Here is a 22,555-nt window from a genome sequence, read left to right as displayed (position 1 = left end):
CCCCTGCGGTCGTTCCCCTGAATAACAAGTATACCGCTTTGGATACTTGTGGGGGGGGGGACTTACCAGGGGTAAGCCATGGGGTACGGGCCTCTGGCACGGAGTCTGTCCCTGTTGCTCAGAAGGGAAGGGGGGAGAGGAGCAGAGCATTAGTAATTGGGGACTCGATAGTTAGGGGCACAGATAGGAGATTTTGTGGGAGCGAGAGAGACTCACGTTTGGTATGTTGCCTCCCAGGTGCAAGGGTACGTGATGTCTCGGATCGTGTTTTCCAGGTCCTTAAGGGGGAGGGGGAGCAGCCCCAAGTCATGGTCCACATTGGCACTAACGACATAGGTAGGAAAGGGGACAAGGATGTCAGGCAGGCTTTCAGGGAGCTAGGATGGAAGCTCAGAACGAGAACAAACAGAGTTGTTATCTCTGGGTTGTTGCCCGTGCCACGTGATAATGAGATGAGGAATAGGGAGAGAGAGCAATTAAACACGTGGCTACAGGGATGGTGCAGGCGGGAGGGATTCAGATTTCTGGATAACTGGGGCTCTTTCTGGGGAAGGTGGGACCTCTACAGACAGGATGGTCTACATCTGAACCTGAGGGGCACAAATATCCTGGGGGGGAGATTTGTTAGTGCTCTTTGAGGGGGTTTAAACTAATGCAGCAGGGGCATGGGGACCTGGATTGTAGTTTTAGGGTACGGGAGATTGAGAGTATAAAGGTCAGGAGCACAGATTTGACTTCGCAGGAGGGGGCCAGTGTTCAGGTAGGTGGTTTGAAGTGTGTCTACTTCAATGCCAGGAGTATACGAAATAAGGTAGGGGAACTGGCAGCATGGGTTGGTACCTCGGACTTCGATGTTGTGGCCATTTCGGAGACATGGATAGAGCAGGGACAGGAATGGTTGTTGCAGGTTCCGGGGTTTAGGTGTTTTAGTAAGCTCAGAGAAAGAGGCAAAAGAGGGGGAGGTGTGGCGCTGCTAGTCAAGAACAGTATTATGGTGGCGGAGAGGATGCTAGATGGGGACTCTTCTTCCGAGGTAGTATGGGCTGAGGTTAGAAACAGGAAAGGAGAGGTCACCCTGTTGGGAGTTTTCTATAGGCCTCCAAATAGTTCTAGGGATGTAGAGGAAAGGATGGCGAAGATGATTCTGGATAAGAGCGAAAGTAACAGGGTAGTTATTATGGGAGACTTTAACTTTCCAAATATTGACTGGAAAAGATATAGTTCATGTACATTAGATGGGTCATTTTTTGTACAATGTGTGCAGGAGGGTTTCCTGACACAATATGTTGACAGGCCAACAAGAGGCGAGGCCACATTGGATTTGGTTTTGGGTAATGAACCAGGCCAGGTGTTAGATTTGGAGGTAGGTGAGCACTTTGGGGACAGTGACCACAATTCGGTGACGTTTACGTTAGTGATGGAAAGGGATAAGTACACCCCGCAGGGCAAGAGTTATAGCTGGGGGAAGGGCAATTATGATGCCATTAGACATGACTTGGGAGGGGTAGGTTGGAGAAGTAGGCTGCAAGTGTTGGGCACACTGGATATGTGGAGCTTGTTCAAGGAACAGCTACTGCGTGTTCTTGATAAGTACGTACCGGTCAGGCAGGAAGGAAGGCGTCGAGCGAGGGAACCGTGGTTTACCAAAGAAGTGGAATCTCTTGTTAAGAGGAAGAAGGAGGCCTATGTGAAGATGAGGTGTGAAGTTTCAGTTGGGGCGCTTGATAGTTACAAGGTAGCGAGGAAGGATCAAAAGAGAGAGCTAAGACGAGCAAGGAGGGGACATGAGAAGTATTTGGCAAGTAGGATCAAGGAAAACCCAAAAGCTTTCTATTGGTGTGTCAGGAATAAAAGAATGACGAGGGTAAGAGTAGGGCCAGTCAAGGACAGGGATGGGAAGTTGTGTGTGGAGTCTGAAGAGCTAGGCGAGATACTAAATGAATATTTTTCGTCAGCATTCACTCAGGAAAAAGAGAATGTTGTGGAGGAGAATGCTGAGACCCAGGCTATTAGAATAGATGGCATTGAGGTACGTAGGGAAGAGGTGTTGGCAATTCTGGACAGGCTGAAAATAGATAAGTCCCCAGGGCCTGATGGGATTTATCCTAGGATTCTCTGTGAAGCCAGGGAAGAGATTGCTGAGCCTTTGGCTTTGATTTTTATGTCATCATTGGCTACAGGAATAGTGCCAGAGGACTGGAGGATAGAAAATGTAGTCCCTTTGTTCAAGAAGGGGAGTAGAGACAACCCCGGCAACTATAGACTGGTGAGCCTCACGTCTGTTGTGGGTAAAGTCTTGGAGGGGATTATAAGAGACAAGATTTATAATCATCTAGATAGGAATAATATGATTAGGGATAGTCAGCATGGCTTTGTGAAGGGTAGGTCATGCCTCACAAACCTTATCGAGTTCTTTGAGAAGGTGACTGAACAGGTAGACGAGGGTAGAGCAGTTGATGTGGTGTATATGGATTTCAGTAAAGCGTTTGATAAGGTTCCCCACGGTAGGCTATTGCAGAAAATACGGAAGCTGGGGATTGAGGGTGATTTAGAGATGTGGATCAGAAATTGGCTAGCTGAAAGAAGACAGAGGGTGGTGGTTGATGGGAAATGTTCAGAATGGAGTTCAGTTACAAGGGGCGTACCACAAGGATCTGTTCTGGGGCCGTTGCTGTTTGTCATTTTTATAAATGACCTAGAGGAGGGCGCAGAAGGGTGGGTGAGTAAATTTGCAGACGACACTAAAGTCGGTGGTGTTGTCGACAGTGCGGAAGGATGTTGCAGGTTACAGAAGGACATAGATAAACTGCAGAGCTGGGCTGAGAGGTGGCAAATGGAGTTTAATGTAGAGAAGTGTGAGGTGATTCACTTTGGAAGGAATAACAGGAATGCAGAATATTTGGCTAATGGTAAAATTCTTGGAAGTGTGGATGAGCAGAGGGATCTCAGTGTCCATGTACATAGATCCATGAAAGTTGCCACCCAGGTTGATAGGGTTGTGAAGAAGGCCTATGGTGTGTTGGCCTTTATTGGTAGAGGGATTGAGTTCCGGATTCATGAGGTCATGTTGCAGCTGTACAAAACTCTGGTACGGCCGCATTTGGAGTATTGCGTACAGTTCTGGTCACCTCATTATAGGAAGGACATGGAAGCTTTGGAACGGGTGCAGAGGAGATTTACCAGGATGTTGCCTGGTATGGAGGGAAAATCTTATGAGGAAAGGCTGATGGACTTGAGGTTGTTTTCGTTAGAGAGAAGAAGGTTAAGAGGAGACTTAATAGAGGCATACAAAATGATCAGGGGGTTAGATAGGGTGGACAGTGAGAGCTTTCTCCCGCGGATGGAAATGGCTAGCATGAGGGGACACAGCTTTAAACTGAGGGGTAATAGATATAGGACAGAGGTCAGAGGTAGGTTCTTCATGCAAAGAGTGGTGAGGCCGTGGAATGCCCTACCTGCAACAGTAGTGAACTCGCCAACATTGAGGGCATTTAAAAGTTTATTGGATAAGCATATGGATGATAATGGCATAGTGTAGGTTAGATGGCTTTTGTTTTTTGACTTCCCATGTCGGTGCAACATCGTGGGCCGAAGGGCCTGTACTGCACTGTATCGTTCTATGTTCTATGTTCACTGTTGTTTGCGCTGGCTATAGAGCCATTGGCAATTGCTGTGAGAGTCTCCTCGGGCTGGAGGGGACTGATCCAGGGGTGGGGGTGGGAGCACAGGGTTTCGCTCTATGCGGATGATCTGCTTCTGTACGTTTCGGACCCAGTAGAGGGGATGGAAGAAATCATGAAGATTCAAGGGGAATTCGGCCGGTTTGCGGGGTATAAGCTAAATATGGAAAAGAGTGAGATGTTTGGGTTCAGGTGAGGGGACAGGAGGGGCGACTGGGAGAGCTGCCGTTTCATAGAATTTACAGTGCAGAAGGAGGCCATTCGGCCCATCGAGTCGGCACCGGCTCTTGGAAAGAGCACCCCACCCAAGCCCACACCCCCACCCTATCCCCATATCCCAGTAACCCCACCCAACACTAAGGGCAATTTTGGACACTAAGGGCAATTTAGCATGGCCAATCCACCTAACCTGCACATCTTTGGACTGTGGGAGGAAACCGGAGCACCCGGAGGAAACCCACGCACACACGGGGAGAACGTACAGACTCTGCACAGACAGTGACCCAAGCCGGGAATCGAACCTGGGACCTTGGAGCTGTGAAGCAATTGTGCTAACCACTATGCTACCATGCTGTTTCGGTCAGGAGGGGGAAGTTTTAGATTCCTGGGCATCCAAGTGAGAATGGGACCGGCTGCATAAATTGTATCTGGCCCGGCTAGTGGACCAAATGAAGGACGATTTTCGGGGATGGGATGCGCTTCTGTTGTCTCTGGCCCGGAGGGTGCAAACGGTGAAAATGACGGTCCTCCCGAGATTCCTATTTGTATTTCAGTGTCTCCCCATCTTTATTCCGCGGTCCTTTTTTAAGTGGGTCAACAGAGTGATCACGGGCTTCGTCTGGGCGGGCAAGACCCCAGTGGTAAGGAAGGTAATGCTTGAGCGGTGTTGGGGAGAGGGCGGGCTGGCACGGCCAAATTTTAAGCAACTATTACTGGGCGGCTAATATAGCCATGATCAGGAAGTGGGTGGGGGGGGGTGGTCGGCATGGGTGCGTATGGAGGCAGCTTTATGTAAGGGCACCAGTCTGGGGGCGTTGGTAACTGCGTCTCTGCCACTCCCACCGGCACGGTACTCCACCAGCCCTGAGAGTTTGGGGCCAGTGAAGGCGGCATGTGGGAGCATCGGTCTGGGCCCCAATTTGTGATAATCACCGGTTTGCCCCGGGGAGTATGGATGGGGGGGGGTGTTCCGGTTATGGCGGAGAGCAGGGATTGAGAGGATGGGGAATGTGTTCATAGAGGGGAGCTTTCCGAGTATGAGGACGTTGGAGGAAAAGTTTGGGTTGGCGAGGGGAAATGAATTCAGGTATCTGCAGGTGCGAGACTTCCTTCGTAAACAGGTGGCAACCTTCCCGCTCCTACCGCTGAGGGGGATTCAGGACAGGGTAATTTCCAGAGGGTGGGTAGGGGAGGGGAGTGTCTCGGACATCTATAAGGAGCTTATGGGGTCGGAGGAGACGCAGACCGAGGAGCTGAAGCGCAAGTGGGAGGAGGAGCTGGGAGGTGAGATAGAGGATGGTCTATGGGCAGATGCGTTGAATGGAGTCGATGAGTCCGCAACATGTACCAGGCTCAGCCTGATATAATTTAAAGTTGTTCACCGGGCTCAGATGAGCAGATTCTTTGGGGTGGAGGACAGGTTCGCAAAATGCGTGGGAGGACCGGCGAACCATGTCCAAAGCTTTGGGGATTTTGGCAGGGGTTTGTGGATGTCATGTCCAAAGTTTTATAAACAAGGGTGGCGCTGAATCCAGAGGTGGTGATTTTTGGGGTGTTGGAAGATCCGGGAATCCAGGAGGAGAAAGAGGCAGATGTTCTGGCGTTTGCTTCCCTGGTTGCCTGGAGATGGATACTATTGGCATGGAGGGGCTCAAAGCCCCCGAAGTCAGAGACCTGGCTATCGGACATGGGGAATGTCATTTTCTTTGTATGGAGAAAATCAAGTTCGCCTTGAGAGGTTCACTGTTCGGGTTCATCCGGAGGTGGCAACCGTTCGTCGACTTCTTTGCGGAAAATTAATCGTCAGCAGACGGGGTGGGGGGGGGGGGGAAGAGTAGTTTAGGTTAGAGTAGGGGGGTAAGGGTGGGACCTGTACGAAAGGTAAACGGCTTTTGCACTATGTTTATGGTTTCATGTATATTGTTTATTTTGTTGTTGTTACTATACCAAAAATACCTCAATAAAATGTTTATTAAAAAATAAAAGAATACACAGTTGATTAATAATATCTAAATTACACTCATCTACAGCTAATCTCACTACTAGTTTAAACTATGATCTGCACTCACTTACACTATCTGTACTTCTGACTCTAGCTAACTCCTGCACATACTCTCCCACGAGGCTCAGCATCACTGCCTTGTATAGTTGTACCTGTAGTTCCCTCTAGTGGCTACTCTCGACACTTCATTAACCGTTGCAGTCCTGACAGTTATGATAATACCACATCCCTCTTACTTTGTAAAAGAAAATGATTATAACATTGGTTGTGATATATTCTTTAACCATTACATTTCAGGTGTGACTCTGACAGATCTGTTGGAATTCTTTGAAGATGTAACCAGTACAGTTGACAAGGGGGAGCCAGTCGATGTGGTATATTTGGACTTCCAGAAGGCATTTGACAAAGTCCCGCATAAGAGATTATTGTGCAAAATTAAAGCACATGGAATTGGGGGAAATGTGGATAGAAAACTGGCTGGCAGAGAGGAAACAAAGAGTAGGGATTAATGGGTCCTTTTCAAATTGGCAGGCAGTAACTAGTGGGGTACCACAGGGATCGGTGCTGGGACCCCAGCTATTCACAATATATATTAATGATTTGGACGAGGGAACAAAATGTAACATCTCAAAGTTTGCAGATGATACCAAGTTAGGTGGGAGGGTGAATTGTGATGAGGATGCAGGGATCCTACAGCAAGATCTGGACAGGTTGGGCGAGTGGGCAAATCAATGGCAGATGCAGTATAATTTGGATAAGTGTGAGGTTATTCACTTTGGAAGCAAAAACAGGAAGGCAGATTACTACCTGAATGGTTGTAAATTGGGAGAGGGGAGTGTGCAGCGAGACCTGGGTGTCCTTGTGCACCAGTCACTGAAGGTAAGCATGCAGGTGCAGCAGGCAGTAAAGAAGACTAATGGTATGTTGGCCTTCATTGCGAGAGGTTTCGAGTATAGAAGCCGGGATGTGTTGCTGCAATTATACAGGGCCTTGGTGAGGCCATACCTGGAGTGTTATGTGCAGTTTTAGTCTCCTTCTCTGAGGAAGGATGTTCTTGCTCTCGAGATAGTGCAGCGAAGGTTTACCAGACTGATTCCAGGGATGGCGGGACTGTCATACGAGGATTGACTAGGTTGGGATTGTTCTTGCTGGGGTTCAGAAAATGAGGGGGGATCTCACAGAGACGTTTAAATTTTAACGGGACTAGACAGGGTAGATGCAGGTAAGATGTTACCAATGATGTGTGTGTCCAGAACCAGGGGTCACAGTCTCAGGATAAACCATTTTGTACAGATATAAGGAGACATTTCTTCAGCCAAAGAGTGGTGAGCCTGTGGAATTCATTACTACAGGAAGTAATTGATGCTAAAACTTTGAACATATTCAAGAGGCGGCTAGATATAGCACTTGGGGACAATGGGATCAAAGGCTATGGGGAGAAAGCAGGATTAGGCTATTGAGTTGAATGGTCAGCCATGATTGTGATGAATGGCGGAGCAGGCTCGAAGGGCATAAGGCCTTCTCCTGCTCCTACCTTCTATGTATCTATGTAACTACGTATTAGCTAGTATTTATGGGAGTGTCCCTTTAATCAGGTTTTTGTCTGATCACATGGCTTCAGTTATGTCATTTTGTGGGTGGGGCTGAGCTGTGGCTCTGAAGTTTGTTTTAGTTTCATTTTCAGATTTGACTGCTGTGGACTCAGAAGGAGAAAAAGGTGTTTTTTTTCCTGTCTTTCTCAATTTTCATTTTAAATATCTGTTCCAGTAAAAATCACCTTTGGATATATATATATATATATATATATAATTGCTTTCTGGAAGGTGCTGGTAAAAATTAATTTGGAAGTAACTGTTACATCACTTTGATGAGCAAATGTTTCATTATACAGTCATTCCAAATTAAGTCTCTCAGGCGGTCTTCTTCTTCTTGTAGATCTTTGTTACAGAATGTTCAAGATATTCGATTGCTCTGCCACATCTTCTTGCTGTGTCTGTGATAAATAAGGATTTGGGAAGGTAATTTCCTTGAATATGTTATCAGGTGCTGGAACATATTGAAGCTGAGGTTGAACTTTATGCTTGATATGTAGCAATGCTCGTCTGTTTCTCCTGAACAGCGATCCCTGTTCTGTTTTGACTAAGTCTGACCTTGATGCTACTTGTTTCAGATCTTTTGCAGCGTGTTGCCATCCTCCTTCTGGATTCTGAATTCGTACAAAGTCACCTTCTCGAAGTTCAGACAGAGGTTTGGTTTGTTTATTATAGTCCTTTTTTTTGCTTCTCTTCATTGCTGTGATATGTTCCCGTATCTCTCTATTATCCATATCTGGAATGGTGGTCTCAGGTAATGTGGTGCAAAGTTGTCTACCCATTAGCATCTGAGCAGGTGATAATCCAGTTGACAGTGGTGTCGTTCTGTACACTAACAACGGCAATGATATATCTTGACCATCATCAATCGCTTTGTGGAATAACTTCTTTATTATCCCTACTCCTTTCTCTGCTTTTCCATTTGCTGAGGATAACATGGGTTGGAAGTAATATGATGGAAATTGTATTGCTCCACAAACTGTGTCCACTCCCAACTCAAGAAACACAGACCATTGTCAGAGACTACATTGAGAGGTATTCCGTGGCATGCAAAAATTGATTTTGTTGCCTTTCTCACCGATCTGGCAGTCGAACCTTTCAGCACCATCACCTCTGGAAATTTGGAATAATTGATATGACAACTAATGTCATGACCCTGGAAATAGAATAAATCCATGCCCACTTTGCTCCATGGACTGGTAACAATTTCCATCTCTTTCATGCTTTCTTTGCTCTGTGCTGGCTGATGCATCAGATTGTGCATGCTTGAACGTACTGATCGATCTCTCTATTTATTCCCGGCCAATACACTGACTGTCTGGCTCTCCGACACTTTTCTATGCCTTGATGATCCTTGTGAATCTGCTGCAGAATCCAGAATAGTGAACTGACTGGAATCACAATCCTATCTCCCTTGAGCAGGAAACCATCTACTGTAGAAAGATCATTTCTTATATCTTGAAAGGCCATCCTTCTTTTAGGGTGAACTGCCAGCTGTCGTGGAGCATATAGGCACCAACGATATCGGTAAAAAACGGGATGAGGTCCTGCTTGCTGAATTTAGGGAGTTAGGAGATAAACTAAAAAGTAGAACCTCAAAGGCAGTAATCTCGGGATAGGGGCATAGGTTTAAGGTGGGAGGGGCAAGGTTTAGAGGAGATGAACAAGGTAAGTTTTTTACACAGAGGGTAGTGGTTGCCTGGAACTAGCTGCCGGAGGAGGTGGTGGAAGCAGGGACGATAGTGATGGTTAAGGGGCATCTTGACAAATATATGAATAGGATGGGAATAGAGGAATACGGACCCCGGAATTGTAAAAGATTTTAGTTTAGACGGGCAGCATGGTCGTCGCAGGCTTGGGGGGCCGAAGGGCCTGTTCCTGTGCTGTACTTTTCTTTGTCCTTTGTACTTCGTACTACCAGTGCCAAGTGCTAGTCAGAGTACGAATGACAGGATAGACAGTGTGGCTTGAGAGATGGTGCAGGAGGGAAGAGATTCAGATTTTTGGGGCATTGGAACCGGTTCTGGGAAAGGCGAAACCATTATAAACAGGACGGTCTACACCAGGGCAGGACTGGAACCAATGTTTGCTACTGCTGTTGGGGAGGGTCTAAACTAATATGGCAGGGGGATGGGAACCAATGCAAGACGTCAGAGGGTAGTAAAGAGGGGATAGTAACAAAAGCTAGTAAGGAGAAAAGTGGAAGGCAGAGAAAAAGATTGGACTGATTAGTAAGGCCGGATGGTTGGGGCTGGCAACTAGAGTAGTAGGTCAGCAGGATATACAACTGAGGGAGAGCTACAGACTATTGCCTGTAGATTAAGATGAAGAGTAGGCAGGGGTAGTTGGTCAATGCAGCGGGGCTGGTGGCTGACGTGCATTAATTTCAATGCGAGGAGTATTTCAGGTAAAACAGCTTGGATTTGTACGTGGAATTATGATGTTGTTGCTATTATAGAAACTTGGTTGAAAGAGGGAAGGGATTGGCAACTAAACATTCCAGGATTTAGATGCTTCAGGCAGGATAGAAGGGGATGAAAAAGGGATGGGGGATTGCATCATTGGTTAAGGAGAATATCACATCTGTGCTGAGGGTGGACTCTTTGGAGGGTTCAGGCAGCGAGGCACTATGGGTAGAACTCAGGAATAGGAAGGGTGCTGCCACAATGTTGGAGATTTACTACAGACCTCCTAACAGCCAGCGGGAGATAGAGGAGCAGATATGCAGACAGATAGATAGATAGATAGATAGAACATTACAGCGCAGTACAGGCCCTTCAGCTCTCGATGTTGCGCCGACCTGTGAAACCATTCTAAAGCCCATCTCCACTATTCCCTTATTGTCCACTATATGTCTATCCAATGACCATTTGAATGTCCTTAGTGTTGGAGAGTCCACTACTGTTGCAGACAGGGCATTCCACGTCCTTACTACTCTCTGAGTAAAGAACCTACCTCTGACATCTGTCTTATATCTATCTCCCCTCAATTTAAAGGTATGTCCCCTCGTGCTAGACACCACCATCCGAGGAAAAAGGCTCTCACTGTCCACCCTATCCAATCCTCTGATCATCTTGTATGCCTCAATTAAGTCACCTCTTAACCTTCTTCTCTCTAACGAAAACAGTCTCAAGTCCCTCAGCCTTTCCTCATAAGATCTTCCCTCCATACCAGGCAACATTCTGGTAAATCTCCTCTGCATCCTTTCCAATGCTTCCACATCCTTCCTATAATGCGGCGACCAGAATTGCACGCAATACTCCAAATACGGCCGCACCAGAGTTTTGTACAGCTGCAACATGACCTCATGGCTCCGAAACTCAATCCCTCCACCAATAAAAGCTAACACACCATACGCCTTCTTAACAACCCTCTCAACCTGGGTGGCAACTTTCAGGGATCTATGTACATGGACACCGAGATCTCTCTGCTCATCCACACTGCCAAGAATCTTACCATTAGCCCAGTACTCTGTCTTCCTGTTATTCCTTCCAAAATGAATCACCTCACACTTTTCTGCATTAATCTCCATTTGCCACCTCTCAGCCCAGCGCTGCAGCTTATCTATGTCCCTCTGTAACTTGTAACATTATCATAGAATTTACAGTGCAGAAGGAGGCCATTCAGCCCATTGAGACTGCACCGGCTCTTGGAAAGATCACCCTACCCAACCTCCATCTCCACCCTATCCCCATAACCCAATAACCCTACCCAACACTAAGGGCAATCCTTCCACACTGTCCACAACTCCACCGACTTTAGTGTCATCTGCAAATTTACTCACCCATCCTTCTACGCCCTCCTCCAGGTCATTTATAAAAATGACAAACAGCAGTGGCCCCAAAACAGATCCTTGTGGTACACCACTAGTAACTGGACTCCAGCCTGAACATTTCCCATCAACCACCACCCTTTGTCTTCTTCCAGCTAGCCAATTTCTGATCCAAACTATTAAATCACCCTGAATTCCATGCCTCCGTATTTTCTGCAGTAGCCTATCGTGGGGAACCTTATCAAATGCTTTACTGAAATCCATATACACCACATCAACTGTTTTACCCTTATCCATCTGTTTGGTCACCTTCTCAAAGAACTCAATAAGGTTTGTGAGGCACGACCTAACCTTCACAAAACCATGTTGACTATCTCTAATCAAATTATTCCTTTCCAGATGATTATACATCCTATCTCTTATAAACCTTTCCATGATTTTGCCCACAACAGAAGTAAGTCTCACTGGTCTATAGTTACTGGGGTTGTCCCCTACTCCCCTTGGGTATAGAGGAATTCGGCACTGGGAAGTGCTGAGGGTTTTGGCAAAGGTGCCTCACGGGAGACTGCTGAGTAAAATAGGGGCCCATGGTATTCGAGGCAAGGTACTAACATGGGTTGACGATTGGCTGTCAGGCAGAAGGCAGAGAGTTGGGATAAAAGGTTTTTTTTCGGAATGGCAACCGGTGACGAGTGGTGTCCCGCAGGGTTCAGTGTTGGGGCCACAGCTGTTCTCTTTATATATTAACGATCTAGATGTCGGGACTGGGGACATTCTGGCTAAGTTTGCCGATGATACAAAGATAGGTGGAGGGGCAGGTAGTATGGAGGAGGTGGGGAGGCTGCAGAAAGATTTAGACAGTTTAGGAGAGTGGTCCAAGAAATGGCTGATGAAATTCAATGTGGGCAAGTGCGAGGTCTTGCACTTTGGAAAAATGAATAGAGGCATGGACTATTTTCTAAACGGTGACAAAATTCATAATGCTGAAGTGCAAAGGGACTTGGGAGTCCTAGTCCAGGATTCTCTAAAGGTAAACTTGCAGGTTGAGTCCGTAATTAAGAAAGCAAATGCAATGTTGTCATTCATCTCAAGAGGCTTGGAATATAAAAGCAGGGATGTACTTCTGAAGCTTTATAAAGCATTGGTTAGGCCCCATTTAGAATACTGTGAGCAATTTTGGGCCCCACACCTCAGGAAGGACATACTGGCACTGGAGCGGGTCCAGCGGAGATTCACACGGATGATCCCAGGAATGGTAGGCCTAACATACGATGAACGTCTGAGGATCCTGGGATTATATTCATTGGAGTTTAGGAGGTTGAGGGGAGATCTAATAGAAACTTACAAGATAATGAATGGTTTAGATAGGGTGGATGTAGGGAAGTTGTTTCCATTAGCAGGGGAGACTAGGACCCGGGGGCACAGCCTTAGAATAAAAGGGAGTCACTTTAGAACAGAGATGAGGAGAAATTTCTTCAGCCAGAGAGTGGTGGGTCTGTGGAATTCATTGCCACAGAGGGCGGTGGAGGCCGGGACATTGAGTGTCTTTAAGAAAGAAGTTGATAAATTCTTGATTTCTCGAGGATTTAAGGGCTATGGAGAGAGAGCGGGTAAATGGAGTTGAAATCAGCCATGATTGAATGGTGGAGTGGACTCGATGGGCCGAATGGCCTTACTTCCGCTCCTTAAAGCTTGGTATCATGACCAGTACAGGCTTGGAGGGCCCAAGGGCCTGTTCCTGTGCTGTATTGGATTTCGGCGGCAGCGGTGCGCAGGGGCCTTCTTGGAGGTGAGTAGTGTATTTAAAAACCTTACCTTTACAGGAGCAGCCCTTTGGATTTCGGCGGCAGCGGTGCGCAGGGGCCTTCTGGGAGGTGAGTAGTGAGTTTAAAAGCTCTTACCTTCACAGGAGCAGCCCTTTGGATTTCGGCGGCAGCGGTGCGCAGGGGCCTTCTTGGAGGTGAGTAGTGTATTTAAAAACCTTACCTTTACAGGAGCAGCCCTTTGGATTTCGGCGGCAGCGGTGCGCAGGGGCCTTCTGGGAGGTGAGTAGTGAGTTTAAAAGCTCTTACCTTTACAGGAGCAGCCCTTTGGATTTCGGCGGCAGCGGTGCGCAGGGGCCTTCTTGGAGGTGAGTAGTGTATTTAAAAACCTTACCTTTACAGGAGCAGCCCTTTGGATTTCGGCGGCAGCGGTGCGCAGGGGCCTTCTTGGAGGTGAGTAGTGAGTTTAAAAGCTCTTACCTTTACAGGAGCAGCCCTTTGGATTTCGGCGGCAGCGGTGCGCAGGGGCCTTCTTGGAGGTGAGTAGTGTATTTAAAAACCTTACCTTTACAGGAGCAGCCCTTTGGATTTCGGCGGCAGCGGTGCGCAGGGGCCTTCTTGGAGGTGAGTAGTGTATTTAAAAACCCTACCTTTACAGGAGCAGCCCTTTGGATTTCGGCGGCAGCGGTGCGCAGGGGCCTTCTGGGAGGTGAGAAGTGAATTTAAAAGCTCTTACCTTTACAGGAGCAGCCCTTTGGATTTCGGCGGCAGCGGTGCGCAGGGGCCTTCTTGGAAGTGAGTAGTGTATTTAAAAACCTTACCTTTACAGGAGCAGCCCTTTGGATTTCGGCGGCAGCGGTGCGCAGGGGCCTTCTTGGAGGTGAGTAGTGTATTTAAAAACCTTACCTTTACAGGAGCAGCCCTTTGGATTTCGGCGGCAGCGGTGCGCAGGGGCCTTCTGGGAGGTGAGTAGTGTATTTAAAAAGCCTTGCCTGGTCCCGTGTCTGTTCTTCTTTTCTGTTTTATTTGTTTTTATATAAGGCGGGAACCGGAAGTTCGACCTCTGGCAAGTCCCCCCCCCCCCCCCCCCCCCCCCCGTCCCCCCCCCCCCCCAACCAATAAATTCTGGTGGAGAGGAAACCCGAGACACTACACGTGTAGTGTCTCCCACCCGCCCTCCTCCTCTAACCTAATAATAAGACCCATTGGTGTAAGGTAAGTGCCATAATATATTATTATATTATCAGCATTGTGCAGGTCAAGGATCGGTGGTGGAGGAGCAGTCTCTGTCAGCGAGAGAACCTGAGAACATCTCAGACACTCAGAAGGTAAGAAGGTAAGTAAGTGATTTTTCCTTTTTTCAAATTGTGTGTGTCGGGGGAAACTGAAGTGACATCACAGAAAAGCTGTGACCGGAGTGGCTGGTTGGGATTCTAACCTAAAATTTAAAAAAAAATTTGAGTATTTGGGAACTAATTAAACATAATAACTTAATTATAATTTAGAGGATATCTAAGCCAGAGATCGGAGAGTATTATAGTTAGCTATCGCATTTCTATAAGAAATCTAGTGCTAGGAAACAGATAGTTGACAGTAACTTTGCAATTTAAAAAAAAAAGTATTTTTATTTAAAAAAAGACAAATTTTAATTTTAATTAATTGACGCAATGTCAGTTAGAGGGGTGCTGTGCTCTGACTGTGAGATGTGGCAGGTCCGGGAGGCTTCCAGCGTCCCGGATGGCTTCATCTGCAGAAAGTGCACCCAACTGCAGCTCCTCACAGACCGCATGGTTCGGTTGGAGCAGCAATTGGATGCACTTAGGAGCATGCAGGTGGCGGAAAGCGTCATAGATCGCAGTTATGTAAATGTGGTCACACCCAAGGTGCAGGCAGAGAAATGGGTGACCACCAGAAAGGGCAGGCAGTCAGTGCAGGAATCCCCTGTGGTTGTCCCCCTCTCGAACAGATATACCCCTTTGGATACTGTCGGGGGGGATAGCCTATCAGGGGAAAACAGCAGCAGCCAGAGCAGTGGCACCACGGCTGGCTCTGATGTTCAGAAGGGAGGGTCAAAGCGCAGAAGAGTAATAGTAATAGGGGACTCTATAGTCAGGGGCACAGATAGGCGCTTCTGTGGACGTGAAAGAGACTCCAGGATGGTATGTTGCCTCCCTGGTGCCAGGGTCCAGGATGTCTCCGAACGGGTAGAGGGAATCCTGAAGGGGGAGGGCAAACAGGCAGAGGTCGTTGTACATATTGGTACTAACGACATAGGCAGGAAGGGGCATGAGGTCCTGCAGCAGGAGTTCAGGGAGCTAGGCAGAAAGTTAAAAGACAGGACCTCGAGGGTTGTAATCTCGGGATTACTCCCTGTGCCACGTGCCAGTGAGGCTAGAAATAGGAAGATAGAGCAGACAAACACGTGGCTAAACAGCTGGTGTAGGAGGGAGGGTTTCCGTTTTCTGGACCACTGGGAGCTCTTCCGGGGCAGGTGTGACCTGTATACGATGGATGGGTTGCATCTAAACCGGAGAGGCATACATATCCTGGCCGCGAGGTTTGCTAGTGTCACACGGGAGGGTTTAAACTAGAACAACAAAGAACAAAGAAATGTACAGCACAGGAACAGGCCCTTCGGCCCTCCAAGCCCGTGCCGACCATACTGCCCGACTGAACTACAATCTTCTACACTTCCTGGGTCCGTATCCTTCTATTCCCATCCTATTCATATATTTGTCAAGATGCCCCTTAAATGTCCCTATCGTCCCTGCTTCCACTACCTCCTCCGGTAGTGAGTTCCAGGCAGCCACTACCCTCTGCGTAAAAAACTTGCCTCGTACATCTACTCTAAACCTTGCCCCTCTCACCTTAAACCTATGCCCCCTAGTAATTGACCCCTCTACCCTGGGGAAAAGCCTCTGACTATCCACTCTGTCTATGCCCCTCATAATTTTGTATACCTCTATCAGGTCGCCCCTCAACCTCCTTCGTTCCAGTGAGAACAAACCGAGTTTATTCAATCGCTCCTCATAGCTTATGCCCTCCATACCAGGCAACATTCTGGTAAATCTCTTCTGCACCCTCTCTAAAGCCTCCACATCCTTCTGGTAGTGTGGCGACCAGAATTGAACACTATAGTATGGCAGGGGGGTGGGCACGGGAGCAATAGGTCAGAAGGTGAGAGCATTGAGGGAGAACTAGGGAATAGGGACAGTGTGGCTCTGAGGCAGAGCAGACGGGGAGAAGTTGCTGAACACAGCGGGTCTGGTGACCTGAAGTGCATATGTTTTAATGCAAGGAGCATTACGGGTAAGGCAGATGAACTTAGAGCTTGGATTACTACTTGGAACTATGATGTTGTTGCCATTACAGAGACCTGGTTGAGGGAAGGGCAGGATTGGCAGCTAAACGTTCCAGGATTTAGATGTTTCAGGCGGGATAGAGGGGGATGTAAAAGGGGAGGCGGAGTTGCGCTACTTGTTCGGGAGAATATCACAGCTATACTGCGAGAGGACACCTCAGAGGGCAGTGAGGCTATATGGGTAGAGATCAGGAATAAGAAGGGTGCAGTCACAATGTTGGGGGTATACTACAGGCCTCCCAACAGCCAGCGGGAGATAGAGGAGCAGATAGGTAGACAGATTTTGGAAAAGAGTAAAAACAACAGGGTTGTGGTGATGGGAGACTTCAACTTCCCCAATATTGACTGGGACTCACTTAGTGCCAGGGGCTTAGACGGGGCGGAGTTTGTAAGGAGCATCCAGGAGGGCTTCTTAAAACAATATGTAAACAGTCCAACTAGGGAAGGGGCGGTACTGGACCTGGTATTGGGCCCGGCCAGGTGGTAGATGTTTCAGTAGGGGAGCATTTCGGTAACAGTGACCACAATTCAGTAAGTTTTAAAGTACTGGTGGACAAGGATAAGAGTGGTCCGAGGATGAATGTGCTAAATTGGGGGAAGGCTAATTATAACAATATTAGGCGGGAACTGAAGAACATAGATTGGGGGCGGATGTTTGAGGGCAAATCAACATCTGACATGTGGGAGGCTTTCAAGTGTCAGTTGAAAGGAATACAGGACAGGCATGTTCCTGTGAGGAAGAAAGATAAATACGGCAATTTTCGGGAACCTTGGATGACGAGTGATATTGTAGGCCTCGTCAAAAAGAAAAAGGAGGCATTTGTCAGGGCTAAAAGGCTGGGAACAGACGAAGCCTGTGTGGCATATAAGGAAAGTAGGAAGGAACTTAAGCAAGGAGTCAGGAGGACTAGACGGGGTCATGAAAAGTCATTGGCAAATAGGGTTAAGGAAAATCCCAAGGCTTTTTACACGTACATAAAAAGCAAGAGGGTAGCCAGGGAAAGGGTTGGCCCACTGAAGGATAGGCAAGGGAATCTATGTGTGGAGCCAGAGGAAATGGGCGAGGTACTAAATGAATACTTTGCATCAGTATTCACCAAAGAGAAGGAATTGGTAGATGTTGAGTCTGGAGAAGGGGGTGTAGATAGCCTGGGTCACATTGTGATCCAAAAAGACGAGGTGTTGGGTGTCTTAAAAAATATTAAGGTAGATAAGTCCCCAGGGCCTGATGGGATCTACCCCAGAATACTGAAGGAGGCTGGAGAGGAAATTGCTGAGGCCTTGACAGAAATCTTTGGATCCTCGCTGTCTTCAGGGGATGTCCCGGAGGACTGGAGAATAGCCAATGTTGTTCCTCTGTTTAAGAAGGGTAGCAAGGATAATCCCGGGAACTACAGGCCGGTGAGCCTTACTTCAGTGGTAGGGAAATTACTGGAGAGAATTCTTCGAGACAGGATCTACTCCCATTTGGAAGCAAATGGACTTTTAGTGAGAGGCAGCACGGTTTTGTGAAGGGGAGGTCGTGTCTCACTAACTTGATAGAGTTTTTCGAGGAGGTCACTAAGATGATTGATGCAGGTAGGGCAGTAGATGTTGTCTATATGGACTTCAGTAAGGCCTTTGACAAGGTCCCTCATGGTAGACTAGTACAAAAGGTGAAGTCACACGGGATCAGGGGTGAACTGGCAAGGTGGATACAGAACTGGCTAGGCCATAGAAGGCAGAGGGTAGCAATGGAGGGATGCTTTTCTAATTGGAGGGCTGTGACCAGTGGTGTTCCACAGGGATCAGTGTTGGGACCTTTGCTGTTTGTAGTATATATAAATGATTTGGAGGAAAATGTAACTGGTCTGATTAGTAAGTTTGCAGACGACACAAAGGTTGGTGGAATTGCGGATAGCGATGAGGACTGTCTGAGGATACAGCAGGATTTAGATTGTCTGGAGACTTGGGCGGAGAGATGGCAGATGGAGTTTAATCCGGACAAATGTGAGGTAATGCATTTTGGAAGGGCTAATGCAGGTAGGGAATATACAGTGAATGGTAGAACCCTCAAGAGTATTGAAAGTCAAAGAGATCTAGGAGTACAGGTCCACAGGTCATTGAAAGGGGCAACACAGGTGGAGAAGGTAGTCAAGAAGGCATACGGCATGCTTGCCTTCATTGGCCGGGGCATTGAGTATAAGAATTGGCAAGTCATGTTGCAGCTGTATAGAACCTTAGTTAGGCCACACTTGGAGTATAGTGTTCAATTCTGGTCGCCACACTACCAGAAGGATGTGGAGGCTTTAGAGAGGGTGCAGAAGAGATTTACCAGAATGTTGCCTGGTATGGAGGGCATAAGCTATGAGGAGCGATTGAATAAACTCTGTTTGTTCTCACTGGAACGAAGGAGGTTGAGGGGCGACCTGATAGAGGTGTACAAAATTATGAGGGGCATAGACAGAGTGGATAGTCAGAGGCTTTTCCCCAGGGTTGAGGGGTCAATTACTAGGGGGCATAGGTTTAAGGTGAGAGGGGCAAGGTTTAGAGTAGATGTACGAGGCAAGTTTTTTACGCAGAGGGTAGTGGGTGCCTGGAACTCACTACCGGAGGAGGTAGTGGAAGCAGGGACGATAGTGACATTTAAGGGGCATCTTGACAAATACATGAATAGGATGTGAATAGAAGGATACGGACCCAGGAAGTGTAGAAGATTGTAGTTTAGTCGGGCAGTATGGTCGGCACGGGCTTGGAGGGCCGAAGGGCCTGTTCCTGTGCTGTACATTTCTTTGTTGTTGTTCTTTGTCTTTGTCTTTGTTGTTGTTGTTGTTCTTTGTTCTAATCACTCGATGCCTGTTCACTGGCCTTGCACATATTAATCGCATCTTCAAGCGGTAAAACCGGTTGTCTTAGCATTTTCTCGCGCAAACGTTCATCATTTATCCCAAACACAATTTAATCACACAACATAGAATCGGATGCTGATGAAACATTATAGGTCTGCACTCGCAACTTTAAAGCTGTTATGAAAAAACCTACTGACTCCCCTCTTAACTGCCATCATTTTCTGAACATGTAACGTTCATATGTCTCATTCACCTGTTTCTTACAGTGTGTATCGAACTTTTGTAGCACTATGTTGTATTTATATTTATCCTCATCAGCACTGAATGCAAATGAATTATAAAGTTCTCATGCTTACAGTCCAGCCAAATTTAAAAGAGGTGCTATTTTCCTTTGGTCTGAGGCACCTTCAAGGGCGGAAGCAGAAAGGAAAACTTCAAACTGCTGTTTAAAGAAAGCCCAGCTCTGGCATAGTTTACTGTGTGTCCTGAAGTGGTCATGCTTCTTGAGATCTTCCTCTTCTGATTAGTCTTCGTTGTAGATTTTCTGAGATCTGTAGCTTCTGGATTGCATCTTCAATCTCCTAATGCTATTCTTTCCTAATCTAACTGTCGTTTACTAATAGAAATAGACTCCTGGTACCATGTGGGACCATTACTATTTTAAAGTGTTCCACTCCTGGTAACATGTGGTGTTCTTTGTGTTGCTTAATTCAGGATGGCTGGCGTAGTGTTCACAAAGACCATAAAATAGCTTTAACTTAAGCAAAGCTATGAATTTATTAACACTACTAACCTGGATTTGACACGTACTCCTAAATAATACACAGTTGGCTAATAACATCTAAACTACATTAATCTACAGCTAATCTCACTACTGGTTTAAACTATGATCTGCACTCACACACTACACTGTCTGTACTTCTGACTCTCACTAGCTAACTCCTGCACACGCTCTCCCACAAGGCTTAGCATCACTGCCTTATATAGTTGTAGCTGTAGCTCCCTCTCGTGGCTTCTCTCGACACTTCAATAACCCTAGCAGTACTCACAGTTATGATAATACCACAAGTTCAATTGATCATTTCTAGAATTTCAACAGTGATACCTACCATGTACCCAGCAGCTGGATCATACATCTGTCACTCATCTCTTCCCCAAAACATTCTAAAATCCGCACTTTGGGATAAACCAAGCTGGAATCTGTTTGCGTCCACCCAGGTTTCAAAGTCCAGAAATCTACATGTAGTACCTGTTGAAATGCTATGTAAAGAAACAACAGACTTTGAGGTTAAAGCAGCACTATTATAAAATGACATCAGGAAAAGGAACAATTTGATTCTCCCAGCCAGCTCTACCATTAAATACAATTGTAGCTGAAATAACTAAGATTTGGCCCATCAAGCTTCCTCCACCAGGCAATCAGATATGGCTCATCTGACTGTGGCCTTAACGCCATTCTCCCTGCCTGCCAAATATAACCCTGGACTTCTTTATTGATAAAATATCTGTCTAACTCAGCCTTGAATATATTCAGTCGCCTAGCTTACACTCCACTTTGCACTGGGGAAAGAGAATTCCAAACAATAATGAGCTTCTAAGAGAAGGAATTTATCCTCATCACACTCTTGAATGGGAAATCCCTGTTACCGGGGGTCGGCAGCTATGTAGAGTTGAGGTTACAATCAGAACAACCATAATCTTATTGAATGGCCAATCAGGATTGAAGGACCAAATGGTTTATTTTTAAATCATATGTTCGTCATCACCTGTTTCAATATCTCTTTTTGTGAGTTCAGTGTCTGCCTTTGTCTAACCGTGCTCCGAGCAAATGCCTGGGATGATTTGCTACTTTAAAAGAGCTGTACCAATACAAAATTGTTGTGAAATGTTCTTCAGGAAGTTGCTAAATTGGACCCATAGCATTCTTACAAGCTTCAGAATCTTTTAAATTAGGAAACAGGTTCAAAAAGACTGAAGCTGCACAAATAATTTAGATATAATTCCTTTATGTAGAATGCAGTAAATGTGTGGAATTAACAGAAATTGGGGAAACATTAGCTGCCTTCTTGAACCACCACAGTCCATGTGGTGTAGAAACATCCACTGTGCTGTTAGGGAGGGAGTTCCAGGATTTTGACCCAGTGACAGTGCAGGAACGGTGATATATTTCCAAGTCAGAATGGTGAGTGGCTTGGAGGGGAACCTCTAGTAATGGTGTTCCCATGTGTCGATTGCCCTTGTCCTTCTAGATGGTACTGGTTGTGGGTTTGGAAGATGCTGCTTAAGGAGACTTGGAGAGTTCCTGCAGAACATATTGCAAATGATACACACAGTTGCCACTGTTTGCCAGCGGTAGACGGAGTGAATGGGAGCAATATAATAGCTGTGTTGCGCCCGAACAGGGGCTCAACGTGGCTGGCAGATGCCGGGAAAAGCTTTCCCCAGGCTTTCCGACAGTCGGTACACCTCACGAGATCTACCCAGTGTCATGGGAGTGTCTCTTTAAGAATGGTTTGGTCTTCCACATGACTTGTAGCACTGCTTCAGTGATGTCATTTGTGGGGGTGGAGCTGGGCTGTGGCTATCAGATGAGAGGGGGTTTAGTGTTTGGGTTTCAGTTTTGGTTTGTTACTTTGGACTGCAGAAGAAAAAAAGCATTGTTTCCCTGTTTTCATTTTAAAGCTGTCCAGGGAACTGAAAGCACATTGGGTGTGGCAAATTGCCTTGGGAACTTTAAAGATAGAATTGCTTTCCAGAAGCAGTTTTGAATCTGCTGGTTGGAACTGGTTCAGAATCTCAGGGAAAGGACCAGTCCCATTCAAGTGAGATTACAGTGTGCTGGGCCACGCCCTTGAAAGGGGTTTTGGTTTATTGGATTTTGTATTGAATTGGAACAGTTACTAAGAGGGATTCATTAAGAGTTGTATACATAGATTACTGTAGTTGTGTGTTGTTTCATGTTTGTAATTGATACCAAATTCTTGTTTTATATATATTACTTACATTTTGAAATAAACCTTTTTGATAAAAGCACCTAGGAATCGCACCTGAAGGGAAGGCTCTTGTGCTCACCCTAGCCAAATTCAACATAAAAGGTGACAGGTCAGGTGAAATTCATAATACACTTTGGAGTTTCTAAGCCCTGGCCCATAGATCTAAGCACCAGATCCCGCAAGGCGTCATGATCAGGATCCCATCCACAATGGGGAGTGAGGGGTTCAAGTCTTGCACGTCTCAGTAGATTGAAAACGCACTTAGGCGTGCTGACCCAAGATCTATCGGGCTCCAGGCATCTACCAGCCTCCTCAGCTGGATGCCGTTCAGTACTGGTCCATGCT

The 22,555-nt window shown here is 46.6% G+C and overlaps 1 protein-coding gene across 3 annotated transcripts in view; it reads right to left on the bottom strand.

Annotated features, from left to right (window-relative positions):
• The window catches only part of c17h16orf89 (chromosome 17 C16orf89 homolog), a 203,035-nt gene that overhangs the window by 137,459 nt on the left and 43,021 nt on the right, over positions 1-22,555 (bottom strand). For all 3 annotated transcript variants that reach the window (XM_072480749.1, XM_072480748.1, XM_072480747.1), the window contains one exon: positions 20,327-20,477. In XM_072480749.1, the coding sequence (XP_072336850.1) occupies positions 20,327-20,477 (151 nt within the window). The remainder of the gene's footprint in view (positions 1-20,326; positions 20,478-22,555) is intronic.

The sequence above is a fragment of the Scyliorhinus torazame genome, chromosome 17, assembly GCF_047496885.1.
Source record: "Scyliorhinus torazame isolate Kashiwa2021f chromosome 17, sScyTor2.1, whole genome shotgun sequence".
Lineage (NCBI taxonomy): Eukaryota > Metazoa > Chordata > Chondrichthyes > Carcharhiniformes > Scyliorhinidae > Scyliorhinus > Scyliorhinus torazame.
Note: the sequence above shows the minus strand (reverse complement) of the source record. Positions and strands in the feature narration are given on the sequence as shown.